The sequence below is a fragment of the Hipposideros armiger genome, unplaced genomic scaffold, assembly GCF_001890085.2.
Source record: "Hipposideros armiger isolate ML-2016 unplaced genomic scaffold, ASM189008v1 scaffold_446, whole genome shotgun sequence".
Taxonomy (NCBI): domain Eukaryota; kingdom Metazoa; phylum Chordata; class Mammalia; order Chiroptera; family Hipposideridae; genus Hipposideros; species Hipposideros armiger.
Genome location: NW_017731796.1, coordinates 814,279 through 832,318, shown reverse-complemented (window position 1 = coordinate 832,318; position 18,040 = coordinate 814,279). Strand labels below are relative to the sequence as shown.

General features: G+C 37.9%; 1 protein-coding gene and 1 pseudogene across 4 annotated transcripts in view; both read right to left on the bottom strand.

Annotated features, from left to right (window-relative positions):
• LOC109394939 (isocitrate dehydrogenase [NAD] subunit gamma, mitochondrial-like) overlaps positions 1–6,908 on the bottom strand; it is a 36,620-nt pseudogene extending 29,712 nt beyond the window's left edge.
• Positions 1–18,040, bottom strand: part of PDGFD (platelet derived growth factor D) — a 265,099-nt gene that overhangs the window by 70,666 nt on the left and 176,393 nt on the right. For 2 of the 4 annotated variants that reach the window (XM_019665527.1, XM_019665529.1), the window contains exons 2-3: positions 11,929–12,133; positions 8,565–8,745 (exon numbers count right to left, since the gene is read on the bottom strand). In XM_019665527.1, the coding sequence (XP_019521072.1) occupies positions 8,565–8,745; positions 11,929–12,133 (386 nt within the window). The remainder of the gene's footprint in view (positions 1–8,564; positions 8,746–11,928; positions 12,134–18,040) is intronic. The other 2 variants (XM_019665528.1, XM_019665530.1) reach the window with 1 other exon arrangement.

The following is an 18,040-nucleotide window of genomic DNA, read 5'->3' as shown; positions in this document are numbered from 1 at the left end:
AAAAAAAAAAGTACCCCAATCTGCTTTACAAACCTCAGACCCCTCAAAATAATCCTAGGGTCTGAATTTGCATCACAGCACTAGTGCACCCTACTTTGGCTTTTGGTAGTTTTACAATAGAGTCCTGAGCTTTGGCATTTCTTGGATTGCTATTAATAAAGCTGCTATTTTGACAATCTTTTGGCTTCTTGTGTCTCTTTTCTATGGGCAAAAATAAAGAATATCAAGTGGTTAATACCCTTAACCTGCTATACTTTGAATTAAGTCATCATGATATTCTGAAAGTCCTTGCTTTTCTACAGGCAAAAATAAAGAATATCAAGTGGTTAGTACCCTTAACCTGCTATACTTTGAATTAAGTCATCATGATATTCGAAAGTCCTTGCTTTTCCTGATTTTGTGCCTTGATTTGGGCAACGCCCTCTTCCCGGGGTGTTCTTTTCCCCCGACTCAGCCCAATGAAGGGTAGTGAAATACGCCACCACAAAATATGCCACTTTAGAACAGAATTATTTAGAGCTCAAGGCAACTGAGAAGAAGTCACTATAGGAAAAGCTCTCTGCCCTCCCCTGAACTGCCTATAAGTACAAACACATGTAAAGGTGTCCCCCCTCCCCTCTCTACCAGGAAAGATAGAGGTTAATCACCAGCCAACTCTAGACCTTTCTCAGCCTAGGGAGGCACCAGAGGAATCTACATCACAAACTTTACTAACTAATTCTTAGCTTTTATTAGTCGCGCCATATATTGATTTACCTTCCCATAATTTGCTGCCCTAAAAAACTCAAAGTCCTTTTCCTTTGCCTCGTCACTTCTCTAAAAATGTATTATTCTTTTGTTAAGATGTTATATAAACCCAAGTTCTAACCACTGCTTTGAGGCACTTATCACTGAGTGCTCCCGGGTGTATGCACCATGCACGTGTTAATAACCCTCTGTTTGTTTTTCTCGTGTTTATCTGTCTTTTGTCTGTCTAATTTGCAGAGTCCCAGACAGAGAACCTAAGAGGGTAAAGGAGAAACATTTTTTTTACTTTCCTTACACCAGCAACCCCCATGTGTGTGAGGTTAAGTGTCCTTCTTCATTGTGTGCCCAGAATATTCCATTCACATTTTATCACTGCGATTCATAGCATTTTATAATTGTTTGCTTTTCTCCCTCACAGGACTATCATTTTCTTCTTATTATCCACAGTTAAGTTCTCAGAAATATCTGTTGAATTTATGAGTAACATTATTAGGTAGGGATATTTTTTATTGAGGTTCACTTCTTCATAGCTTTTTAACAAAGAAACACTGCCATGTTTTAGGGATAGCTTTAATCTGCAAGCCATTTTCTAATATAGTCAAACAGCTTTTGCCTTCTTCATTTTTTCATTTTTTTGATCTACCAAAATATTAGTACATCAAAGAACACAGTTATAGAGAGAAAGCTATACCAGGGGTACCAAAAAATGTATTCAAGTTGACACTTTGGTCAACGTTGCTCAAGCAGTAGCTCACCGTAATCAGCAGTGTCTGGATGCTGATGATAACCACTTTGAGCACTTCTTGTAATTGCAGAAGTCAAACGTGACTTGTATTCATCTTTTGTTATTGGTATATATTGAGTATTACAATTTTAATACAGTTTTCCTTTCTTAAAATGCATATACATTTTTTTGGCACCCTCTGTATGTATATAAAGAGGCACAGTCATTTAAAATCACTATATCTTCCTGGTCTTCAAGGATAAAAGTTTACTTGTAGCATGTCCATATAATTAAATACTAGATAAACAGGATACTGGACTGTCTAAGTGTTATTAGCAGCATCCCTCTCAAAGCTGGTAATGTGTTTACTTAGTGCGTAGGGAGTCATCTGCTCATGTGATTAGCACATAGGTTTATGAGGAAAATTAATTACAGTAGTAAAGCATTATTTCAAACACATGCTTATGTTGGAAAGGACTAGTCAACATGGCAGGGAACATTCCAAAAGTCAGATAACACGCAGAGTCAACATGTTTGGGGTTCTTAACTGCATCTAAGGACTCACAGGACATCATAAATGAGATTCCAGGGGCTCCTGAAATTTTATGCAGAATTTTAGACATATTATTTTTCTTTGGAGAGAATCCACAGCTTTAGTATCTCACGGATAACCTGCATGTGTGAGCTCCGTGACCACAGGCAAACTAATAACCTCTCTAGGTTCACTGTCTTATTTGTAAAGTTACCTGTGTTCATTGCCTCATTTGTAAAATAAGAGGGTTGTCCTCAGCACTAGATCTCTAAGATGTTGCAGCTCTAAATTCTATATATTTTTTAAAACCAATCTGTATACAATACATAATTCAGTAGCAGATTATTTACAATATGCCAGGCATTGCATTAAATACGTCACATACATTGCCTTACACATCTAATCCTCATAGTAACCTAAAGGGTTAGACACTATATTTTTATTATTTTTATTTTATAATATATTTGTTGTCTTCTTCCTCCTCCTCCCCCTCCTCCTCCTCCTCTTCTTCGTCATCATCATCAGGACTGTGCCTATCAAATTACAAGTTCTCTGATGGCAGGAGCCTTGGCTATTTTGTTCAGTACTCTATATCCAGTCTTTATCATAGTGCATAGAACATAATGGGTGCTCAATAAAAAGTCTGTTGAATAATGCATTGAAACAAATGCCTAACTAGCAAAAATGCTGAATTAGACAGGGCCAAATAATACTATCATAGGATTTAATTCCTCCTCATTTTTTTGGTCTGCTCCTGCTCCCGTAATCCTTTTTTTTACCTACCTCTTCCTCTTCTGTCCCCACCCCCACCTCCTGCAACGTCTTTATCCTCCTCACCCACTACCATTTGCTTTTAGATCGAGCCGTACCTGTTGTCAAATTATCCTTTGCTCCAGGACTATATTAAATGTTCTTAACTGTCTCATGAAGTCTATTAAAGTTCTCATTATGTATTCAGATATTAGGAAAACAATCTGACAAAAATAACTGATTCACTACACCTTGCTAACAAGACCCCTAGTTCATCAAAATGGTCTCTGTGATTGGCGAAATTTTAGAACATTTGTAGAATCTTAAATAAGAACACTTATCTACCCTTGCCTATAAAATGCTGCAACAATGGGACTCTCTTTTTAAGAAATACCTATTGAATACCCATTGAAGCTCCTAGGCTTGCCAACTTGGCAGCCTACTGTAACAACATTTACTTAGGGCTTTTTGAGCATGCTTTTGCCTCTCTTGATCTGCGCTCCTCCTGCCTGACACTGACCATGCCCTTGGTTTTCTTTCTTTTCCACACTTTGTTTGATATCTTATTGCTACTTTCTTAATATCTGGCCTTAGCCAACCCTCTGGTTTTCACTACTTAAAAACGTTTACCCTGTCTCAGTACTGAAAGGCTAGAGAGATATCCAAAACAGGGATGTGCTGAGAAGAGGATAAGAAATCTCCTTTCTCACTCTTGACTGAGTGAGGACGTAGGTACTGTTCTACTTCCCTCTCTTACATTTGCTTTCTTCCAACAGCCTAAATCCAAGACACCAAAAGACGCCCTCAAAGGAAAGATATCTATTTTCTATTTCAGGGTCTTAACATTTGCTCTTCTTTTAACTTCAAAGTACTCTTCTCTCATAGCTTCACATGGGTGCCACCTTCAATTCTTTCAGGTCTCAATTCAAATTTTACATGCACATATCTTCCTTTACTCTCTAGCTGGAGTGAGCCCCTTCCCAGTCATTCTCCATCACACTCCTCTCTTTTTATCTTCTTTCTAGCTTTTATTGAATGTCAAATAATTTGTTCATATAAAAGTACTTACTCCCCTATTTACTTATGTGTTTATTGTCTGTTTCCTTCTACTACTGTGTGAAATTCTGATGGCAGAAATTCTGTCTCTCACTGTTATCTCCAGGAACCCTGGATGTGGCTGGTCTGGCTCACAGTAGGCACTTAATAATAATATTGCAGCCTTTATAGTTCCGAACCTCCAGTCGGATATGCTTGAGAAGAAGAAACTGAGGTAAACAGATTCTGCTGGGAGGATACCCACCCTCACCTTGACTGTGCTTGGCTCTAATTCGGTCCGGGCTGAAGTGGCTAGAACACCAGTGGATTCAACAATTTTTATCTGACTATGTAAATAAAGACAGAATTTTCACACATTTCACAGAGAAAGTTTACTCTATAGCTTTTCTTTGAAAATTCAGTTTCGGGGAATGAGTATGAAGTACCATTATTTTAGTTTTGATGATGCGTTTTGCCAATTGGTAAGTTTTAGGGGAGCAAAATTAGAATCTGCAAAAGTTATAATTAGATATTATTTTATTCAACTCCTTGGTTCTAGTCCTCCTTTTTCTTCTCCATCTAATTCTATTTTACATAATTATTTATAATTCAAAACCTGATTAATGTAGCATTTTAATATCAATGGAAATCTTAACTGCACCACTTGACGTTAATTCAAACTGCAAAGATATAAGTAACTGGTCTGATAAAATTGTTTCTTTTTTATTTTAGGAATTATTTATAATGGATATTAGCAAATTTCAACTTATAAAATAAACTAGTTGGTAAAGAGCAAGAAAGTTTTTGAGTAACTTTCAAATGTCTTCATTTTTTATTTTTGAATGAAAAGAAAGTACCTTTCATTGAACACACACACACACACACACACACACACACACACACACACACACGCTTTTTTATGTCTGTTACAATGTACAATACAATATTTCAAACTGGGGTGAAGCAAGTGACTTACAGTCAGAGGTGTCTGTACATGCACACATACACACTAACACTTGGGCTTTTTTGTATAGACCCAGAAGTTCACTTGCCACCCGGCATTTTAATAATACCAGTGATAATGATAACAATAAGAGCAGCAGATATTTTAGTAATTAAAAAGCTGTCCAGGAAGAGTGTCTTACAAAAGTTATCTAATTTAATCCTCACATCTACCTAATGTCTGGCAATATTATCACCATTGTATAGATGAAAAAAAAAAACACCAAAACTGAGCTCTTAACCAGTAAGAAACAGAGCTGAAATTCATACCCATGCTTTTAACTTTTATGTAGATCATCCACTGGAGCCTTGTAATCCAACATTTTTCCAATAATTTACTTCAGGGTTTTCAAGAAAAGACCCATCCATTCTTCCCTTAACAAAAGGGATTTGAGGTGGGAGAAGCTAATTTATTTAGACAATCACATCTTGCTAACAAGTTTTTGATGATATTATCCATTCTGCTTAATTATGCCCTCTGAAGGTATCTATTTTCCTCAATGGAATGAAATTAGGAAAGAAGGCTGAGCAGGTGAGCAAGAAAATGAAATTAGGCAAGTCTTATTATAAATCTAATAATTCAACAAATGTACTATCTAGCCATGTATAAGGCACTCTGTAAAATATGCACAGGAAAGAGATACTTGTCCTACCCTCAAATAATTCATTACCATTTATCTGGAAGAGACAGATATATACACAATTAGTGAAGGTAAAGGTAGGATCATTATCACCATTATTTATAGAGTATTTTCATTAGATCTTAGGTGCTATGCTCAGTATTTGTGATCATTTTAAAATCTCCCACTAACTCCAATTATTAGCCTCATTTTATAGATGTAAAAGCAAAGGGTAGGGGACTTGTTCAATATCACAACATTAATAACTGGGGAAACCTTGTTCAACCCAAAATGAGCTTTACAGCAAGCTCTGGTCCCATGTGGCTGCAATGCCTTGCCCTAGGGGAGATTGTGGTAGGTGATGTAAAATAGGTAGACACTGAATTCCAAGCACATCAAACAAAATTGTAATATAAGAACCATTCTCAAACAAAAATAAGTGATCTTAATGTTATCTATTAGTTTCCTACACTTTTCTGGACTGAAAAATTGACTAAACATGTACACTGGACTTGGCATTCCAAAAATGTTATAAGCACGGACCATGTAGATTTGATTCGAGTGTGGGAGGCTCTTGTGGTCCTGGACACCTATTACTTACAACCTCAGGGGAAGTCCTTGTACACTGGAAAGTCACTGAGGTAGGAAGAGGAGAGAAGTTTCATGAGAGGCACTGATGTAGAAAGGTAGAGATGAGAGGGAAGTGCTCTTGACCTACCCAAATAGCTACCTGCCATTTTCCAAGAGCACTTCAACTTCTTAAAAGCTATTATAAGCTTCAAATTTCCCTAGCATCTACCACTCTTTGAAGTGGGGGTTGCAAAACAGCTGCCTCTGACTCCAAAAGGTTTTGTGGGCCTGCATAGCATTTTACAAATCATCATTTACATTAACTTAAAGAAGACTTGACATTTCTAATCTCACTCTCTACCTGTTAATTTATACCTGGCCCACTTGGAGTTTTATGCCCAGTCTCTGTAGCATTTGAGTTTATAAACTCTGCTTTAAAGTCTCTCCAAGTAAAATTTAAACATGAATAAAACCATCTCCCCAATACATTGGTCAAGCCATAGTGATCTTCGGTCTCCATCGAGCAAGAATCAAATGGAAGAGTTTTATAAAAAAACCACATATATCTATCTGGCGTCTAGACACACCTGATGGTTAAGCTCATTCTGCCTCTTGGAATTCTGCCACCAAAGCACTTTGGCCCTAATTGATCATATTTAGTGCAGATGCCTATTAGGAGTGGAAAGAGAGCCTGGAGCTATTCTCAATGAATGCAAACCAAGAGGCCAGTAGGAGGATATACAAAAAATGTTATAACTATCATCATTTCTAAGAACACACAATTGAATATACTGGTGGAGGTGAATGAATGAGTGGATTGATGCCAAAGAATTTACATCCACACTACAGAGGCTGTCCAGCATTCCATTGGGCCGGAAATGAATGCAAAACTCTTAAAACAGGCGTACTCATCCTTCTCTAAATCCATGCCTGTACTGCCTTTTCTACAAAAAGAAATGATTTTGTCTTAAAGACATTGCATTAGAGTTAGGGTGTTTCTAACTGACTTATGGCCCATTCAACTTAATCATAACAAAAGCATCACAAAAAGTACTATATACATTTGCACTAATAGCACTTCATATTTTAAGGGGAAAATAAGGCCCTTCATTAAATCTATCCATCACCATTCCAATATGCCAAGCCTGCTTTGCCCATGAACAACTGAGAACAGATGCATCATTGAACACATTCAAAGGCAAAGAAATGTAGAAAGCAAAGGCTCACACCTCAATTTTAATGCTGAGCAGCATTACATGAATTTGCAATAATGTAAATCATGCTTGATGGATTATTTTCAAATTAAAACTGGAAACAGTGTCTCCACAAGCTAGTTTTTCATTATACTATTCTGATGCAGAATTCATTCAGTGTTTAATGATTCCCAATAATGCAAAACAACAAAACAAAAACATTAGTTTAAGAAAAGCAAGATTTGTTTCTATTCTCAATTTAACTTGTAAGAGAAAAAAAGCACACAAATGGACTCCATTTACAGTACTGTGTTCCAATTTTGGCATCTGCACTTTGAAAAGGTGCAGAGAAACAAACTGAGTGAGAGTGAAAAATGTTGTTGGGAGAACAGAAGACAATAAGCTATGCACCATTGAAGGATTCAGGAATATTTAAGATAATGCATAGGCAAAATTATCCCAATGTCTCCCTGGGCTTAATTTATAGCACCCAGTACTTCTGCCTTATTACTCATCATTCTCATTTGTTACTGCTTTCTAATTGTTTGTTATCTCTATCAGACAACATGATCCAGGAGATCAAAAATCCTGTCTGTCTTACTTACCTTTAAATCTATTACACCTATAAGTGTGTATGACAACGAGCAGGAACTTTATATTGTTTTATAATGATTCATTAACTCAAGAAGTGACCATGATTGCATGTGGTCCAACAAGTAGAATTAACTATTTACAGGATTGAGATTACAATACAATGTCAATTTTGGCTCAAAAAGAGGTAGATCATTTTCTAACAGTTAGAACTATTTAAAGTTGGAAATGGGTACTGAGGTGTTTGAGTAGAGGTGATGCCACAGATAAGCATGGGTGTAGTACACAAGAATCAAAGTCTTCAATGCTGAATTATACCTTATGATCTTTAAGATGCTTTCTATCCCTGAGGCTCTATGATTATAACATAGACTCTTCCAAAATTTGGGTGATAGTTAAAATAATTGGGACTCCTTCCTGTGACTGGAATTACACAGGCAACTTTTCGAAACCAAAGAAGTTCAACTCTCACATACTTTCTTCTTGGTTATACATTTGTCTTGCTTCAGCTGAATCAAAGATAATATGGTATCTGCTTTACTATAAACTATTTTACTTTTTCTATTTTCTATGCATTCCTTCAAAATGTCTGGGCCCAAAGGTTGACTTAATAGATCCAAAATGGTACCACTTACTAAAGAAGCCTTTATTATTTTGGCCACAGGTAGGAACAGAGTATACCAAAGGGGATTAATAAAGTGCATTCACCTTCATACCACTATATTTAATCATAGAATATGATCTCTATATTTCATGAAACCAGTATCTTCTTTTAATCATAGGGTGGTTAAGTTACTTACCACAAAAGAATAATAAATCTTGAATCCAGGTTTAGCCACAAAGTAATCATCAGACTTGAATGTTATTTTAATTTGGTTTGTTCTTGATGTTATCCTTGGAGGAACTTCCTTGTGTCCGCACCACCGTCCTCTAATAATGGTACTAGTTTCAGATATATCTTCAACTTCCACAAAATCATACCTAGCATCAATGTGACATAAGTAAACAAAATTTGCTTAGACTTTGAAATTCATACTTTCACTGAGAAATTAAGACTAACATACATGATTTCTTATGACTTACCAAATGAAATGAAAATGTAACCTACAGACACTTTAAAAGGAAAGCTAGCTTTTGGATTAGTTTTTCCAAATTCAAACTTCAACAATCTATTCTAAAAGAAGCCTTAGACACAATTAGCCATGACTGTTCCCAAATCATCAAAATCAAAACGGGCTATTTTCTGAGCCTCTAGTTTATCAGGCTTTCCTGGAAGACCTAATAACTGTAATCTATCATATCTTAGGAGATGTAGCTGTAATTATATATAATATGTCCAAATATTTACTATATTAAGTTTTTCAAACCAATTCCACTTTGAATTAATTACCACATTCAGGGCTTTCTTAAAAAAGAAATGATCTGTATCTATACAGGATATAGAATCAGCACTCTCATTACACAAAATAAATGGTAAAATAAAATAGTTAACTTTTTTTGAAAACTGTCTTATGGATAAATAATATCACAAATATGACTTTTGTAATAATGAACAGCATGACTTGGGGAGGGAGGTGTGCTAACCAATACTTGAAATATCTGATGTGGTTAAACTAGGGTGTGCATGAGCTAAAGACCATAGGTTCACCTTTGGCACTGGTCAGAGAATCCAGAATGCCTGGATTAAAGAGGACAGGAAAGACCTCTTTAGATATTCTATATAAACATTCTATCCTTGAGGTTGATCCATACCATCCCACCTTTCCATCACACAGTAAGACATCCTCAATGACGAAGTCAACATCTAGGGACCATTTACTCTGTTTTCAGACACCCAAGATCTTGAGACATTCTACTAGATGAACTGAACTATCTGGCTTTCAGGTCTGGACATCAGTGTCTCACTCTTCCATTCTACCTTTCCCAAATGACTTCAGATGCTAAAGTCACAATGCAAATGAGGAGCATTCAAGTTGAACAGTGGCAGTAGTCTCACATCCATTTTATATTTTTCTGTCACAACTGCCAAAATAAATCAGCATGAGAAATGTCACATCTGAATACGAAGAAAATCCAATATGACTTTACTTGTGCTACCCAGGCACCTTAGAGCTCTTACTGTATTGGGCACAGTAATCTAAAGAATGGGTGACCATAACAATATTGTGACTAAATTTTGACAGTGATTTATGAGGCCCTTATGTCCTTTGCCTCAGTTTCCTTATGAGCCGAAAAAGGAGGTTTATACAATTTTACTAGCTGGCTATCTCTTGGGTGCTGTACAAATTAATTACTTAATGTTTATATGGTGCTTGGAAGTTAAAAAGCACTAACAAAGAATCATTACTGAAGCAATAAAATATTACAGTGTAAACATCAAGGAGGCTTTGGAACAGATGGTAGGAAATCAGTTGCATTTCATTTTGTATACAATGCGTGTAAATTATATTTACTGCACAAAGCGGGAGTATACTTGAAACTGTTAATAACACAATAGGTCATTTTTTTTTTGTTTCGTTTTGTTTTAAAGCTGAGTCATCCTGCCACCTGTTGGCAGCTCAGCGGCTGCTCAGCTCGGGCTGGGCATCGAACCGCTGTTGCTCAGAGCTCAAACTCTTGAGCGAGCTCTTAACCAACTGAGCCACTCGGCCGGCCCTCACAATAGGTCATTTTTGTTTTTTAAAATCACAGCATCAGTGTAAATTTTCCTCTGGATGTGACGTCAAGAGAGCACCACTGTGCTTCTTAGGGAGAGTTCTGAGGCAATTCTCTGATCTGCGTCCTTCCCTTTTTCTTTTCCCTGTGCCACCTCTTATTCCTCTACCTCCCTCCATACATTTTGAGAAGCAACTAGATTTTCTGTAGGGTTAGAAAAAAACAAACAAGCCCATCCTAACGTCCTCATCTATTTTCAAGGCCAGGATGCCGGAAGGGCTCACTCACTACCCGAATCAAAACCCCTGTTCAGTACTGGAGACCTGGCTTCCCTTTCATGTCATCATCTTTATCAATCTTTTAATAGTGTTGTGTTTTGTTTTCTTCCACTATTTCTTTTTTTTTTTTTTCTTCCACAAAGAAAATTAGTTCTCCGTTTCAAGGTTGAAAAGACACAAGAGCTACTCTTGTTTATTCTCGTTATAAATAGTGACTGGCTCTTCCTCCATGTATTCATCTGTTTTCTGGCATAACCTTCCCTCAATGGTCCTAGAAAATAATAGTCACTGCTATTATTCTCGAAAAAATAACAACACAATAAAAGCTGTCAGCATAATAAACATGCAACAAAGGATGGCCAAATTTGAGGCATCCTCTTTATTTTATTATTCACAGGAAAATAAACCTGCAGGAAGGAATCAGCAGTTCAAGTAGTTCACGTGCACTGCAGACCAAGTGTGTGCAGGTAAGTACCAAGTGTGTGCAGTTAAGTCCTCAAGTCTTCTACATGCTAATTAAGTGAATAAGATGCTGTGAACAATTAAAAGAGCAACAGCTAGGGCTTTTTCTGATTAATATGCTAAAAAGGAAGATTATCAGGCATGGTTTTCCTCTAATGCTGACTCAAAAACTACACGAAACCAACCATCTGAGGAGCACACAGACCCTGGAGTTGCCATCCCTTCCTTCTTATACATATCTAAGGCCTTAAAACTATGATTTCGGGGGAAGGCCCTGACATGGCTGGTCCTCGCTTTCCCGCTCTCCCAGTGCTGGGGGACCATCACTGTGCATGGGTGACAGCGGCCTGGGTCAGATCCTGGAGCCACGCAGGGTGGCTGCTCTTTAAGCCCGTGGCGGTCTGGGACCAGAGCCACAAGACTTGGCTGCAGGTGACCTGGGATTATGGGATGTAGTCATCAGCTCACAAATGCTGTTCTCGGCCTGGCCAAGGCAGGGGCCTCCAGATTCTCTCCTCCTCTGGGGGTCACTCAGCCTGGCTCTGACAGGTATGAAAGGGAGTTTCTGTTAGTCAGCCAGGTTCCAAGGCCCCTGCTGCAGCCCTCTAGGCTCCAATTTATGTTGCCTACTAGGACTGACGGGAAGGATTTTTGAAAAACAAGTGGTGCATTTTGAGTAGGTCCAACGGGCCCCCAGAGGGAAGTTTTAAAATTCCTCTTATTTTTACCTTGGAAGAGGACTCTAAAATGAGTTTTCTTCTCCACTTACCTACAGATATCATTTTCTGCTTCCTCTAATCCAAACTGATTGTCAAAGGCTAACTGTATCCTTGTTTTCTCCTGCGAATGGAGCCGCCACGTCAGGAGCAGGTTCCTGGGGTAGCTGTTTGGGAAGCGGGGACTCTGCACGTGGCCATTTCCTGTCACCTGGATGGTTTCTTCTCTTCGGTACAAGTCTGTGAGGTGATTGCTCTCTGTTAGTAGTCACAACTTGTAGAAATTAGTATGTTGCTCCAATTACAGGAAAGTAAAAAAAGAACAGTTTAAAACATCGCATTTCAAATCACTTCTTGATTTTCTTTAAAAAACATAGGGCCAAATGGTAGCCTTCTGGTTAAAGAAACAACATATATATTTCTTCTATTGTCTCCTACCTTCCCCAATTCTTCACAAATTTAGTCTTGATGCCTAAGACTTTGTATTTTGGAGGCTGTCTTAACATCATTTTTGATAAGCAAAAATTAACAAATATCTCATAACTCAGGTTCATTTTGATTGGAATTAAAATAAGCAAATCATTTCAAATAGTTCATCCTTCCTCTTTTCAATGTAATATAATAAACAATTTTTTTTACACTGACAGTATAATAGTATATCTTCGGTGATTAGCACAGGAGGTACGTACTCAATAAATATTGCTGAATGAATGAACAAATGAGTGAAAAATGAATTAAAAGAATTTAATGGTGTTTAATGACCATATATTTTATATTCAAATGACATTTTCCAGTAGTTTTTCCATCATAGAAATCATGATTTTTTGCCTTGGTTTTTGTTGGCATAAAATAGGTCCAATTCATATTCTATTTTCTGTGTGTTAGAGAATAAAGAGTTTGTTTGGTCTTTGTCCTGGGTTCCTGAGAGGGAACCTCTAAACCCTTAGAATTTTCCAAGTGACAGAAGTGCTCTTGTTATTTATGGTAAGCCTTTGGGACCACACCTGAATTTATGCTAATAAGGTGATTTACTGTGGGCCTCCAGGCTGTTTCAGGATGGGTGCTGGCTACAACAGAAAGACCATGTGGTTAAAGGGTGAGGGCTCTGAGCCCTGATATCTGCCTGACCTCCCAACATCCCTGGAGAGAAGGGGCATTGGAGATTGAGTCCAATCATATTGCCAGTGATTCAATCAATCCTGCCTGCAGATTGAAACCCCAATAAAAACTCTGGTTACTGGGGCTTGAGTAAGCATCCTGGTTGCTGATACACATTGATGTGATGGGAGAGTGACCTTTCTTGAGAAAAGGAAAGTTTCATGCTTGAGACCCTCCCAGATCTTGCATGCCCTATGTGTCTATTTGGCTAGTCTTGATTTGTACCCTTTATAAAACACGGTAATTGTAACTACAGAGCTTTGTTACGTTCTGTGAGTTGTTCTAGCAAATTTTTCAACCTGAGGGGAACCTTGAATTTGTCAGAAGCGTGGATAGCCTGGGAACCCCCAAACTTGTAGCTGATGTCTGAAGAGCAGTCTGGTAAGGACTGTGGCCTTTAACTTGTGAAATCTGACTTGCTTAACTCTAGGTAGTTTCTATTAGAACTACATTGCACAGTGGATCCATTTTCATTTCTCCGAATACCCAGAGTTTTTCACACTTTAGAGTTTGGCTTTTTAGGCCCCTTCATAAGCAGATCTCCAGCCACAGTCTATTTGTGTTTTTCTGCAGAGAGTTTACTTTGGGCCTATAATTCAGTGAGCCTGGTCAGGGAGGCCTAAATTGCTGGTGGAAACCACTGAAAGTTTGGGCTGCTGAGGGTGGCTCTGAAACTTTCCAAAATAAGAGGAGGATGAACAAAGAGTCAACATGTGAAATCTAAAATCTTTTCTCCCTTTTACAAATGTTCTTGTTCACTTGGAAACTTTTCCTCCCCCCCCACTTATTCTGTGTTAATGTGTGGTGTTTACCCAGTGAAACTTTGTGTGGGAGAGAGAGTCCTAGGAAGAGCAAAAATGGCTGAAGGATGTCACACACCTGACCTGCAGACCAGATTACTGGCTCTGGAGTTATATCACTTCCAGCCAGCTCAGTTAAAGTCAACTTCCTAGGTGCCAATAATAGTTTTTCCAGTTGTCCCTTTTCTCTTCCCTTGACCTTGTGCTGCAAATGCAGCCATGAAAATTACTTGTCTGCTCATTTTGTCATAAAGGGCTTTTAGTAAATGAGTAAAGGCTGTTTGCTAGGGAGACTGATGTGAGCTATCAACCTGTCAGTCAACAATCATTTATTAAGCACAGACTCGAAACAAATACAGTAATTTCAACACTTCTATCACTTGAGTATTGCTGTCACAGTTTTTGCCATATTTCTTATCTCAAGAACTGTTATATACTTAATATTTCTCTAAATTAATATTTTTAATCTAAAGCAAATCTGTTCTAAAAGTTTATATCAATAATATAAATAGCAACTAGATACCATTTTCCATGGCTAGAAAGTAACCATAAATCTAAATATATAACAATTAAATTTTAAAATATCTATCTGAGGTATACAGATTTCTCATTTGTAAACTAGGAGGATTGGATAGCATATTTCTTTTTGGTCTCTTTCAAGGGTAATATCAATAGTTTTATTTCATTTTGTTTATTTTTATTTTATTTCATATTATATTGTTATTGTTCCAGTTGCTATGTTTGATTCACATATAATTTAAAAATGTTTAAAGAAAAATTCCTGCCTTTGTCTATCTGAAAAACAAAGTCAATGCATACCACATAAGTATAAACGATGCACAAAGGAATATTAAGTGCTGAGTGTGAATGGTTGATGGCAGGCAGGGATAGCTACAGGGCTAGCGTGGTGAATACAAGGTATGTCTCGAGCAGAGTCCAAGTGGGCCCAAGTGGGACATATGGGAGGCTACAGGCTTTAAAGGCAAACTATGGAAATACGTGAAAGCCAGGCAAAAGTAACTACATTTGATATAGGTAGAAAGAGGAAACCTCTGGAAAAGGTAAAAGGCTTGTTGAAGGAAATATTAGTCTGTTGATGCTACGAAAAATGAACTGGAGGAAAAGCACCAGCAGTAGGAATGTCTCCTAGCAGGTACAGTAGACCCCCTTCTCTGCAGGGGATACATTCCACTTCCCCCAGGAGATGCCTGAAACAGTGGATAGTATCCAGCTCTATAGTACTATGTTTTTTTCTATACATACGTACTGTGACATAGTTTAATTTATAAATTAGGCACAGTAAGAGATTAACAACAATAACAATGAAATAGAGCAATTATAACAATATATAGTGATAAAAGTTATGTGAATGTGGTCACTTGTTTCAGGAGATTCTCTGCTGAGGTCTTTGCATATGAGGTGTGATCAATTACTATGGTGACTGTTTAAATAATAATAATAATAATAATAATAATAATAATAATAATAATAATAAATTGTTACAGTAGAAGACACATTACCATTAATCCCCCTGAAAATATTCCCCCTCACTTCGAACACACTTATCCCATTATTCTTGCCACTTTCTGAAGCAGTTCTGGAAGTCCTCTTTCATGAGTGTCTTTAATTGCGCTGTCATGGCTGCCTCCATGTCCTGAATCATTTTGACTTTGGGGAAAAGGCAGAAGTCACATGGTTCCAGGTCCGGTGAATAAGGTGGATGAGGACACACCGTAATGTTTTTATTTGACAAAAATTTCCATATACCAGAAGCGATGTGTGACACAGAACGTTATCATGCTGGAGGATGATTTACAGCACACTTTAAAACACACCTTTTCTCAACCGTAGTTCACACCCGACTGACTGCACTGAACAAGCTGAAACTTGTCACACACAGTTACTAAGGTTTGATGCACCGCTTCCCATATTGAAGATCCCTGCCTTTTTGCTGGTTGGCTCTCGGCCACAGCATTCACGGTATTTTGTGATCACAACAGGAAAGGCTCCGTGTCACACATTGCTTCTGGTACATGGCAATTTCTGTCAAATATAAACATTACACTGTGTCATTATCTACCTCATTCACGTGCGACTTCTGGCTCTTCCCCAAAGTCAAAATGACCAAGAAAGGTAAATATTTTGAATAGATTTGGGACATTGAGGCCGTCACAACAGCGCAACTAAAGACACTCACGAAAGAGGACTTCCAGAACTGCTTCAGAAAGTGGCAAGAACGATGGGATAAGTGTGTTCAAGGAGAGGGGGAGTATTTTGAGGGGGATTAATGGCAATATGTCTTTTACTGTAATATATATATATGTATATACAGTCACCGTATTGTTTGATCATACCTCGTATACATAAATGCCTTCTGGTGCGACACATTGCCATTAATCATAACACATTTCCATTCACGTCTTCCACCCACAACTTTATTTAATGCCTTTCCCATCTTAGCTAAGCACTTACACATGCACTGTGGTCATTATTTTGTGGTTTGAGGTACGACAGCAAAACTGTCACAAATTTCTTTTTCCTTCTTCATGGATAGAAGATTTGTTCTTACTGTAGATTTTAGCAATCTCAGTATACAACTCTTTTTCTTATTAAGTAGAGACCTTTCAGTTTTTCACTTAAAGGAAGCACTTTAAGGCCTCTTGGCATACCCGAATGGCCAGTATCACTACTCTTGCACTTTGGGGCCTTTTTTCAAGCAAAATAAAGGTTATTCAAACACAAGCACTGTAAAACCTCAACAGTCAATCTGATAACCAATATGGCTACTACGTGATTGATGGGTGGGGAGCATCTACAGCATGGAGATGGAGCAGTGCTCGGGAGATTTCATCATGCTACTCTGAATGGTGTGCAATTTAAAACATTAACTTTCTATTTATGGAATTTTCCATTTAATATTTTTGGACCACAATTGACCTCAGATGACTGAAGATGCAGAAAGCAAAACCTTGGATAAGGGAGGGCTATGTAGTTGCTAGAGAACAAGGCTCTGACCTAGAAGGGCAGGTAACAGTAAGTCCCCATTAGGGGGGAAAAATCAAAAGGAACTTGTGGTTAAGAAAGGAACAAAAGGGATGAGTCAGAGGTAAGAGCAACATGCTAATCCAAAGGCCTGGGCCCAGTGTGGCAATATTGACACACAGGGACATGGAGAGGATTTCTGAAGAAATGTAAGTTTGGTTTTGATGGAGCAATGAGAAATTCAAGTGGAAACTTTAGCAGTCTTTTGGGGCTATAAGGCTAGACCTGAGCTGGGAGAATAGAACAGATGAGGCATTGGCTTAGAGAGGGAAGAGGAACACTTGGGAATTACTGAGACCTCTGAGGATCTGTCTTGAGAGGGAGGCTAAGGTGTGCGTGCTGGCAGATATGCCCAGAAGTGGCAGGTGGCAAAAGGATTGTTGGGGAAATCAGAGAAGTGATGTCTCAGAGGGAAATAGGGAACCCACAGCAGTGCCATGTCCATGTCATGCTGCCCAGGAAAGGGGTGATTTCAAGGACAGAGAGGTCAATGGTGTGTCAAATACAGAAGACCAAGGGACAATACCAAGAGAAAACACCACAGAATTTGTCAATAACAAGTCACTGATATCCTTCACATGCGCACTTGTAGAGATTTCTGTAAGTAGGAAAGGGGCTTCTTTTTTATTTTTTTCCCTGGAACATCATGAAAGACCAGATTATCTTAAAAGTACTAACTCTGCTTATAAATGAAACACCAATTATATTTTTAAGAAAGCTGTGGTGGGAGTGGGCTTTCCCAGTTCGATTAAGACAAAACTTGTTTCCAGTTTTACAAAGTTACCACAGACCTATGTGGCACTATATTGAAAAAAACTCAAGTTTTCTGATTTATGTTCCCTAAAAAGCAGAATATTTCCAAAATCTACATATATACAAGCTAAATATGAATAACAAACACTTTAATACTGCTTATTTTGTATAAGGCATTGTTCTAAGCACTTTACATGTTTCATTTACAGAATCTAATAAACTCCTTATTAAATACGCCCTTTTGTGTGTGTGTGTGTGTGTGTGTGTGTGTGTGCATATACACTTATAAAAACTTGCTTAGATAGATATCATTGCATGTTTCATTTACAGAATCTAACTCCTTATTAAATATGACCGTGTGTGTGTGTGTGTGTGTGTGTGTGTGTGTGTGTGCATATATACTTATAAAAAC